This window comes from Pteropus alecto, unplaced genomic scaffold, assembly GCF_000325575.1.
Source record: "Pteropus alecto unplaced genomic scaffold, ASM32557v1 scaffold97, whole genome shotgun sequence".
NCBI lineage: Eukaryota > Metazoa > Chordata > Mammalia > Chiroptera > Pteropodidae > Pteropus > Pteropus alecto.
Genome location: NW_006439713.1, coordinates 4,560,322 through 4,571,783, shown reverse-complemented (window position 1 = coordinate 4,571,783; position 11,462 = coordinate 4,560,322). Strand labels below are relative to the sequence as shown.

At 44.6% G+C, this 11,462-nt stretch overlaps 1 protein-coding gene and 1 pseudogene across 7 annotated transcripts in view; both read right to left on the bottom strand.

Moving 5' to 3' along the window:
• The window catches only part of HLCS (holocarboxylase synthetase), a 178,256-nt gene that overhangs the window by 122,982 nt on the left and 43,812 nt on the right, over window positions 1–11,462 (bottom strand). For all 7 annotated transcript variants that reach the window (XM_025050178.1, XM_015593119.2, XM_025050179.1 and 4 more), the window contains one exon: window positions 707–978. In XM_025050178.1, the coding sequence (XP_024905946.1) occupies window positions 707–978 (272 nt within the window). The remainder of the gene's footprint in view (window positions 1–706; window positions 979–11,462) is intronic.
• Window positions 1,343–1,461, bottom strand: LOC112483817 (annotated as a pseudogene).

Genomic DNA, 11,462 nt, shown 5'->3' with positions numbered 1-11,462 from the left:
TTTACTCTCGCGTTGAGGGAAGACGCTTTTCACATTCGCTCCCTCAATAATCCTACTTTTTAAACTAGCTCAACATAAGAGTATTAATTAATACTGACGAATTTGGGAGTTAAAAAATTCCTCTCATCTGTTTCCCATTTTTTAACCTTTAATCAAAGTCCAAGAAATAGAGGAATAAAAAGGAAAATTTGCGAGAGAAGGGTAAATTTCGAACATCCAAATGGGATGACGGAGTGCTCAAAAAATGTACTGGACAGGAACATACCAAAATAGGTTCTCAACGTACAAAGCTCCGATTTATTTCAATTTAACACAGCTTGCGTGTTGTTCAAATTTGCTCTCCTGATGTCCCTACAAAATATCTTAAACTAAAGGTTTAACACTAGTTCTAACAACACAAAAGTAAGATGATAACGTGAACAATAACGCCACCTGTTAAATGTGTTTCTTCATGCTCTTTTTCCCAAGGGCATTCTAAAAGGCCTAATGAAAAAAAGAATCGCAAGCATAAGAACTACCCATTCTTTAAAACACACACTTTTTTGCTCAAAGAACTTCATCTAATGCCACTGCTTTCATTTTATCTGCCCTAGGACAGGGGTACCCCTACCTTGCTAATGGGTTTAGTAATACGTCTTGTTCTATACGTCTATCCCTTCTCCCCGGCACTGGTTAGAGAGAACCTCTGAGCGGGTCCAGAACTTACCCTTCCAGCAGACTCATGGTGGTGGATGTCACTTCAGCAAACAGAATTGTTTTTCCAAGTTGCTCTGTCCGCAAGTTTTGTCGGTAGATCTCTAAGCTAAAATTTTCTGAGGAGAAGGCCTCCGTGTCGGTCACCACAGGTATTGCAGTTGGGGTGACTTCTATTTCAGACGTGTAAGATGGAACGAACCTCAGGGAGAGCTTGCTGGATTTTATTACTCCTTCGAGATCCACATGTTTCCCCAGCCACTGCATAAGAGGATCCCGGATTTCCTGTGTCATAAAGAGAAATGGAAAGGTCGTAACTTGGCATTACATTAGATGATGGTAGCTTTTCCTTAAAATGCCATTTTGGTAACATAAGTACTTCCTAGTTTACGACCAGTAAAAACTAGATTAACGTATTCTGAACATTTAAACGACTATATAATAGACAATAAGTATGCCAAGCACGCTTCTACTATAAAAAGAAATTGTTCAGAAACCAGGATCCAAGGAAATAAGCAGAGCTCATTATTTTCTATCCTACATTACATCCTAAATTCTTGAAAGTCCCTTCTGACTCTAGAGTTCGCTAGTAATTCTCCTGTCCTCTGTGCATTTTTTTAATTCATTCATTCATTCATTCATTCATTTACACCTACAGCACCTGGTCTTCCTAGGTGGTCTCCCATCCAAGTACTAACCAGGCCCGACCCTGCTGAGCTTCTGAGATCAGACGGGACCGGGCTTGTTCAGGTTGGCGTGGCCGAAGCTCTGTGCATTTTAAAGAAAACTTGTATCTTTATACTTTTGCCCCACAAAGAAATTTATCCTATCTGGGGGGGAAAAAATGGGAAAACCAGGTGAAAGAATTCAGAGACGACAAAGCACTAATAGAGCATTTGACCTTAGCCTCTGGAGAACTGCCACCTCCTTCATCAAGACAAGCTGACCACAAGCCACACTGACTGGTCACCAATAAGGGAGAAACACGTTTTCATGGACGAAAAATAATGGGGTGGCCAAAAGCTGCGTTGTCTTTGCCCCACATGAGGGTCCGGGGTGGGGAGGCTGAACCTACGCAGCACCCAGAACTGAGCTGCTATCCTACCCCTGAAACCACGAGGGGTCTTGGAGCCTCCCAGGAGGCAGCGACTTCCTCTCGGACTGCAGAGGGCTCGGAGGCCTCCCACTGGGGTGGGACATCAGGGGATTGCGGGGTTGGGGGAGTCACCATCCCAAGAGGCCTGCGCAATCTGCACTAAAACCTGTAAGTCAAGGTAAATGCAGGTCCAGACTCTTAGAAATCATCTTCATGCAAATGGCAGGACTTTCAAAGAGAAAATGGGTCCCTCTGTAAACTTCAGGGGTGTGACCCAGAGCTCCAGAAGGCCACAGAGAAGCAGCTTCAAAGATAAAATTTCATTCAACTAAAACTGACGAAGAATGAAACTTTAAAACTCACTTCGATTTTGCAGAAAAAAGAGCAACAAGTTAAATGACTTCAGAAGGAAGTAATTAGAAGAAATCCATAAGGTGACACATTTCACAGAACAGGAATCTTCAACAAACCAATGTCATTGGCAGAGGCAGGCTGGGGACCTGATCTCAATGAGAAGGGACCTTCAAAGATATAATCAAATACAATGGGTGGTCCTTTATTGGATCCCGATTTGAACAAACTAGCTGGAAAAGACATTTTGAGACAACTAGGAAATGTGAATATAGATAGTATGTGTGAGATAACAAACAAGAATTACTGTCAGTTTTAGTAGGTATGATAATGGTATTGTGGTGACATAGGAAAACGTTCTACATGTTAGAAATGTATGTATGCCATGATATCTGTCATTTACACCCATTTCAGATGAAGCAAACAAGTCAAAATGCTAATAATCGTTAAATTTACACGATGGGTATTTGGATATTTATCATACTACTCTCTCTAGTCTTCATATTTGGAAACTGTCAATTAAAAATGAAAAGAAACAATAAAATAAACATTAGCTATTAGAAAAATAACAGATTCAACTAAAATATGTTGGCGATCTATTCATTCAACAAACATTACAGGATGCCTACCATATGGCAGGTATTCCTGAAGGTTCTGAGGATTCAGCAGTGGACAAAGGGGCTGAAGTCCCTGTCCTCAAAGGGTTTATGATATGGTGTGGGGGTCAGATAATAAAAACATTCATAAGCACGAGATATAGAATGTTAGACAGTCGTTAAGTGCCAAGGAGAAAACAATTCAGCAGAGAAGGGAGGTAAGAAGCATTGGAGGCAAGTCTTTCTAGGTAGGGTGGGCGGAAGGTGACGATTAAGGAAAGACCTGGAGGGAGAAAGAGGAGGTGCTAAAATATAATTTGATAACCATATCATTTATATTTATCTCTATAGAGGGATTTACATATTTACATGTTATTTCCATAGAGCCAGGAATACAGGGCAAGCCAGGGGAGGACGAGCAGTGACTCAGGTTATTCAGCAGGTGTAGGCAATGTAAATCAATCCCCACTCAACATCAGTGAAAACCAGGATGAAACCAAAAAGAAACAGCTAGCACTGGCGGAACTTCCAGATGGGAATAAAGCAGGGAGTCTTCTCTGGAGTGAATTATCCAACTGGCCATTCAGACGTCCTTCAGCTAAGACATAGGCCTGGAGCACTTCCTGAGTCTCAAAAATAGTAGCACGGTGGAAAGAGAGGAAAGACCAATATGTACACACCCAACGACAAGAGTGTGACAAGTGCTAGGAAAATTCACTCGAGCAATTCAGATATACACTTCCCTTTGGCAAAGTGGGTCAACCTGACTTGCCAAATTTAACTACCTATTCTTATTGGTATACACAGTGCTGAAACAACTGTATAGCCATATGCCAAAAAACAAAAACAAAAACCTCCAACCTTCACCTTGCATGTATACAAAAAATTAACTTGAAATGAATCCTAGATCTAAATGTAAAACTATGGAACTTCTAAAATAAAATAGAGGAGAAAAATTTTCTGACCTTGGGATAGGGAAAGCTTTTCTCAGATGGAATAAAAGAAGCATGAACCAGAAGAAAAAAAAAAAAACGATAAACTGAAATACAAAAAAAAAATTAAGAAATGCTCTTCAAACGATAATGTTAAGAAAAATGAAAAGACAAACAACAGAGTAAGAGAAACTACTCTCAATACATATATCAATACGAAGGACTTGTATCCAGAATAGAAAAAGAACTCTTAAAACAGAATCATAAGAAAACAAAACAATTCAACTTAGAATGTCAGCAAAAAGGTGTGAACTGCCACTACCCAAAAGAAAACATTGGATGGTAAATGACTACATGAAAAAGTGCTTACTCAGCATCATCCGTCACTAGGGAAATACAAATTAAAAACACAATGAGATATCACTACACACCCACCGGAATGGTTAAAAAGTTGAATTCTGACAAAGTGTTGGCAAAGATGTGAAGTAACTGGAACTCTTGGCAGAAATATAAAATGGTACCGTAATTCTGGGAAACGGTCTGGCAGTTTCTTATCAAGTGAAACATATACTTGCCATATGACCCAAAAATCCTATTCCTAGGTATATACCCAAGAAAAATGAAAACACATGTCCTCACAAAGACTTGGACATGATTGATCATAGCAACTTTACTCAGAATAGCCAAAAAACGCAAACAGCCCAAATGTCCACCAACAGCTGACTAGACAAAGAAGTTATGGCATATCCACACAATGGCACACGACGCAGGAATTAAAAGGAATAATCCACTCACACATTCAACAACATGGGTGAATCTCAAAAACATAACGCTGATTAAAATTTAAAAAAAAAAGGAAAAAGACACAGAAGAGAATACTGTATGATTCAATTCAGATGAAATTCCATAAAAGACCAATCTCGTCCAAAATGAGACACGCACAGCAGATCAGTGACTGCTCGAGGCTGGGCACGGGCTGGGAGACTGGGTGAGGACCGAGAAAGAGAATGAGGGAAACTTGGAACATGCTGGAAACGTTCTACATCTTGATTTTAACGGTGGTTACACGGGGGTGTATACCTCTATCGAACTACAGTGAAATGGGTGCATTTTCTTGAATATAAATCACACTGAAAGTTGATTTTTTAGGTGCAAATAGCAACGAGCTCATGCCAACACCGCACGATAACTAAAATCCACGAGACTATACTCACATCCAAAACGACACAGTACCCCAACGTCTGAAGAAATCAATGCTTAAATTTACATTTAGTGCCAACGCTCAGAAGGGGCTACTCTAGGGTTAGTTAACATACTGTAACATCTGCTCCAGGGAGTGAAACTAAGACCAGAGACGTACAGCATGCTACGTCTCGTCCCGCTGGAGCCATTCCACCCGGGCACTTGTCTCGTTTGCTAAGCTAACTCATCTAACGAGATTCAGCAGGTGAAACGTAGCCGTACCTCTGAGTCAGTGTTGGATTCGAAATATTTATTACCCCTTCTGTTTGTGTTTTGGTCCTATTCTTTCCAAGAAACACCAAACATCTGATCCTAACTTCTAAAGGTTTTCTATCTCAGAGACACATTTGCCTCGTTGTAAATAATCAGATTAGTTGTGCTTCAGTCATAACACTGTAAGTTGCTAGGCAACCAGAAGTGTGTAAATCATAAAACGGATCCACAAAGACATGAAATACAAGCTCTTTTTATGGGCGTCTCATTCTCAGTTAAATACTCTCAAGGAAACGAGAATAGATAGTCTACTCTCGTGGAATGAAACAAGCCCATTCTTACTGCTGGTTTTTTACAAACAAAAGAGTCACGGCCAATTTCATGTTGACTCAGTGTCTTCACCCATGTGATAAGGACACACGGCAGATGTTTATAATCAGAAGATGACACTCCTGAAGGAGGACTGACCTCGTTTAAGATGGAGACTGCTCATGTGGCAACCCTCAGGGTGGACTTTCGTTCTAAAGCGCCAGACCCACCAAGCAGACCAAAGCGTCAAGCAAGGTCTGAGATGTGTGTGCCCCTCCTCACGTGACCGGACCCCTATGTGGATGCTTCTGTCCCGCCCTCCCTCCGCCCCCTGGGCCCACGACAGTCTGACCGACCCTCACCTAACTGGTCCAGATTTCTTCGTGGACTGCAATGCATGCCAGCTTGGGTCCCCCTGGCCCATGCCTTTCTGCTTCCCCTACTATGCTCAGCCACCAACTGCAAACACTGTCACCTGAATGAATGGACCTGGATGGGCTTCTGGCTTCAGTGACACACTGCTGAAACCAGTCCGTCCCCACAGGTCAGCTGTCACCAATGGACACCCATGGGCCAAAATGAACCCAGGGACATGTTTCATTTGGTCTACCCATTCTGAACTAGTTAACATTTTAAAAATTAGGACATTTCACATCAAATTTCCTGAAAGCAGGGACTCAGATGCTTGGACACCAATGTTCATAGCAACATTATTCACAACAGCCAAAAGGTGGGAACAACCCAAGTGTCGGAAGAGGAATCAACAGATGAACGGATAAATAAAATGCGGTACATATACAAAATAGAACATTAGTCAGCCGTAGAAAGGAACAAAATTCTGATAGATGTTATGACATGAACGGATCTTGAAAACACTATGCTGAGTAAAAAAAGCCAAACACACAAAAAGATGTTGTATGATACCACTTAGAAAAAAGTGTTAGAAATAGTGAGATGTTCACACATCACCGTGAATGAAATTAATGCTACTGAATTGTGTGCTTAAAAATGGTTAAAATAGTAAACTTTGCATTACATATATTTTACCGCAATTTTTTTAAAAGAAGGGGTCAACCTCTTTTCTCCCCCAGAAACTCCCGGTCCTCTCTGCGATCACTCCACTGACCCTCAGGGACTCGCCTTGCACACGCGGCCTGTGGCACACCGCCACGGCCCTACCACGCTCTCCTCGGGGTTCCTCCTCGCCTCACCTGCATATCCCCAGGAGAAGCCAGTCAACTGAGTTCTCAGAACAAGTCTCTCTCCAAGTGACTTTCCACCTAGATGGAGAAGCAACTGGCACTATCTCTTGCTAAATGACTTCAAGTTTCGTTTCATCGGACGGTAGACTGGACCTGTGGTCTGAGAGCTACCACCTGCTGCACCCCACTCCACGTGGAGCATGGTACTGGGTGCTTTAGGCCCCGGACCCCAATCCTTGACAAGCAACCCCTCTGCCCTAGGCATCATCCACAGAAGAAGAAAGGGAGCCTCAGACAGCATAACCATGCCCACGCCACAGAGGTAGTAAATCACAGAGTTGGGATTCGAACCCATGAAACCAAATCTGTCTGGTTCCCAAATCCTCGCTCTAATTCCTATCCCACAGTCCTGAGCAAGAAGACCTAACCCAAAATGAAGCAATGTAGCAAATGCCTATTTACTATCATCAAAATGCCGGAGGCATCACAAAGGAAAATATAAACTCGATATAACGTGCAGCTGTGAAATAGAGGTGTGTGGCTTGGAGCTGGGGTCGGGGGGAAGGGAAAAGAGGGGCAGGCAGGGGGAGGAGTAGAAGGTTCGGTAAGAGAACCTTAAATAGGAAGCTTGGGTCTACCATGAACTGAATGTTTGCATCTACCTAGGCAAGTCTATAACAGGGCATTCTCACTGAGAAATGAACTGTACCATTGAAGTGAGTTTCCACTCACCACCCCCGGGTTTCAGCCAGAAAGAGAATGCATATTGAGCAGGATTCGACTGAAGACTTAGGGAACCACAGGGGGAATTAAAGGAATCAAAGAGCAGAGAGGGGGAGGCACCTGGACCAGCCACAGGCCTCAAGGAGCAAGGACAGAGAGAGAGAGAGAAGAGAGAGAGACAGAGGACAGAGGACAGAGAGGACAGAGGGGACAGAGGGGACAGAGAGGACAGAGGGGACAGAGGGAATCTGCCCACCTCACTCACCTTCTGCCAGCGCAGCCCGTGGCTGACAGCAACCAGGGCCCCGGAAGGAACAGAGAACAAGGGGACAGGGTGACCTGGACAGTGGCCAACACACCTGCTGGGAGAGCCCAAAGCTGCTGGGAGCTGGCCCGGGGGACCTCACTCTGAAGTGACTGCCTCTCACAGACCAGCCCCGAAGCATCATGCAATGAGATGAATTTCTACACATCCTAGTCCTTTCCTCGTGACCAGGGCAGACCTGGGATGACAGCCTTGCATCTCCAAGGGACGCAAGACAGATGGCGTCAGGTACCTAAACCTGAGGGACAGGAGTTCCTCACGAGCTGAACTCGGCAGTCATTTCTAGGTCCCCAAAGCCTGGGACACAGTAGGCACTCAATAAACGTCTGTTGAACTGTATTCCTTTTATTGTGTAAAGGTATCGCTCAGGCTGAGGCTCTGAAAAGGCCACGGATTTACTGCACTTTTTGTTACCTGCCAACTAGCGAAAGAGCACAAAAGGCTGGGTGGACCCATAAAACAGAGGTAATGAATAAGTCATTTCTAACGAGGCTGCTTTTATAGGCATCACACCTCCGCGGGGCCAAATGGGCTCATTTTAGAGGTGAAATCTATTCTGCAAGTGTGGAGACCCAGAAAGCCACGGACGGCACTAAAAGAAAGGACGGCTTTACGGGTCGGGGCGCAGCCGCCGCTGCTCCGGGAGAGGCGCTAACTTCCAGCGACGGGGCCCGGGCTTCGGCTCCGACATCCGTAGAGGCCTCCAGGGCCTTCATTAAGCCTGCCTGCGTAAAACGCCCGCCATTTGTCCCGGTCCAACACAAACAGGCTCCCGACAGAGCGGGGAACGTGGCGTGGGAAGCCAAGAAGGCTCCGCATTGTGAGCCCGGGGTGCGAGCGGGGGACAGCGTGGGGTGGCCCTGCCCAGCTCACTCTGAGGTGGCGCGTCCTGGCTGACACATGCGCACGCGCACACACGGATGTGGACGTCCACACCGCCACGATGCTGAGCAGGCAGCGGGTCTAGAAGGCCAGGTCCGGGATGGATGTGGAGGATGGCACAAGGCCCCACAATCCTAAACTATTTGCCCATCATCTGTGGGTCTGGCCATGACCCTCTGGAAAGCCGGGCATGCGGCAGGAGACTCTAGCTCAGAATCAAGTCAACAGCTCTGCTACCAACCAGCTGGGAGGCACTGCCTCTTCTGGGCCTCGGTATCTTCATCTTTAAAATGAAATAACTGGAACATCCCTTTAACGTTCAAAAGTCAGCTTCGAGATCCAATGTTTAGTCCCAGACATTTAGTTCCAGATGTTTAACCTACCGTTAAAACGAAGGTACCACGTCTAAGATTCCAATAGTAAAATATACACATTACCTGAAAAGACAGAAGTGGCCAGTTGGAAGAGGATTCAGAGAAAGTCGAGAGCTTTTTATCTACTCCGCAAAAGGTTCATTTGTTCCACTGGCTGTCACCACGACCCTGGAAAGTTCAGAGAAGAACAGGGCATACCACATTGGTGGGGGCGGGGAGAGGCTCAGGCCACCATCCTACGTGCAAAAAGCAGGCAGATCCACATGCAAGCATTCAAAGGAGATGGTCGAAGAAGTCTGCCTTTCAGAAAGTCCTGCCAGTTCACAGGAAGGAGCAGCGGGCACTTAGTACAGTTCCGAAACCGGAAAGCACATTAATAAAAGAGAAAACTCTCCCCATTTCCTCCTGAAACTCCATCTTCTTGTCAGTTTTCCTCAAGCACTCCAACAGCTGATTCTTTTCAACTGTTTAACGTGGTTGTTTATGACATCCCCGTTACACTTGAATGAAGGGTGGCTGAGCGAGCCTGAACCAGGCAGCCTGTCTGAGCTGGGCGGGCTGCTTGCTGCTGGCCTGTCCCCCAGGGAACCTCAGGTCTCCCAGACACAGGAGCAGAGGACGCGTCTCACAATATCTTAGTGGAAAAAGCCAAAACGCTTTTTAAGTGTTCGAACGAGATGCACTTACTAAATGCCTACTTTGGGCAAAATGCTGGAAAAGTGATACAAAGATTAAAACATATGGTCCCTGCCTTTCGATGATCTTGAATTACAATGTAATGAGGCAGACGGATGCTCACATAAATAATACAACAGCATTTGCACACTCCTTACTGTGCACACACACAAAAAAATTCTTAAGGAAGCAAGCGATCACATCTAAGGTTCCGAGTCACGAGACTCGGGTTAGAAAGTTGAAAAGAAAATTATAAATCCTGTAACTCATGACGTGATCATGGATGGAATTTTCCTCAATCGGCGGGTAGAATCCTTTTGTCGGGCATGAAAGATCAACTAGCTGTCCTCGTGGCATATGGCTCTAAGATGTTTTCTGTTTGATAATTTAGGACTTTTTAAAATATATTGTAAGAATGTTATATGTGCCGGCCCATGTGAAGATGGGAAGTACCTGTAGCCCAGCCGGGTGACAACCAATCAGCCACTCAGAACCATTACAAACCAGCAGGCTACTGGTTTTACATTAAAAAAAAAAAAAGCCCAGGCCCAAGTGGAAGCTACTCCCATTCTCCTGCCGACTCCCAGACGTAAAAAGGTTGAAGACTCACGCTCTGGAAGAGAATGTACACAAAGTCCCATGCTTCACATGTCCCATGAAAGGCAGTAACACAAGCGTCTTTCCAAACAACGGATTCCTCTTCATTGAAATGTGGCAAAATGTTAACCAGGGCTGAATCCAGGTGAAGGCTGTGTGGGGTTTGTGTACTGTTCTTTCATCCTTTCTTAGTTTTTTTTTTTTAATTTTTAGTTTTTAATTTTTTTAAATAATAAGTTGAGGGGAGAGGGAGATGAAGGGATTTGTTCCAAAAACTCTAAGGCCCCCTGCCAGCTCTGACAGCTGCTGGATACTTTCGTCCTGCTGTTAATCCTGCAATCATCGAAGATGCAGTTTTTGTAAAAACCACCACCACCATCACACCCACGCCAAGGACACTTTTTAGCGTTTGACATCGCGGTTGAATCAGCACGACCCTTCGTGATGTCTGCATTCAACCAGGGTTACTAAGGCCACTGCAGGCAAGAACACCTCCCTGAAAAACCAGATTCAGGTCACCATGGGCCATTCCTCCGGGGGCTCAGATCCTGAACAGTCCAAATACAGGAAGTACCTTCCCCGAGCACAAACCCCGTGCGTTTCATGAAGCTTTTCAGTATGTGTGGAATCAGTGTATTAATAACAGCTTATTGGCACGGAATGAAAAACACACAAGTCTTAATCTCGGGTCTTGAATCGTGTCCAGGTTCTACGTAATACCTGGCTGGAAGGGACACGGCCATGAGCGTGCTTGGTGACTGCAGGCTTAGTGAGACCTGGGTTTCGAAACCAGGATTGGTAGCTTAACAAAATTTACTGGTTGTAGAAAAAGTAAACTTGCCTCTAGGGAGGTGAGCTCAGCCTCACCATTCTGACAGCAGCCCCTGGTGGCCAGTTTAGCAAAAAGTGTTGGCTCTCATGCTGAAAGTTCTGACCTTGCCTTAATGAAGGTTGTTGCAAGCAGTCAGGCCATTCTAGGTAACAGCTGGGGGCGGTGACTAGGGAAGCAGCAAAAATCCAAACTAAGGTGCACCTCTGAGTCACATAAATTACCAAGTCATTAGGGTGCCTGTCTTTTGTATTAAAAAAAAAAAAAAGTACTGTCTTTCAAAGGTAGGACAAAAAACAGGACTTATTTTAAAAGGGCAAGATAGTAATACACAGCAGATAAGACCTTAGTTTGAAAGTTACCTTGTTCCATATGCAAAAAACCTTTATATATGGAAGGAGCCCAGATTCCTGAAAATAAACT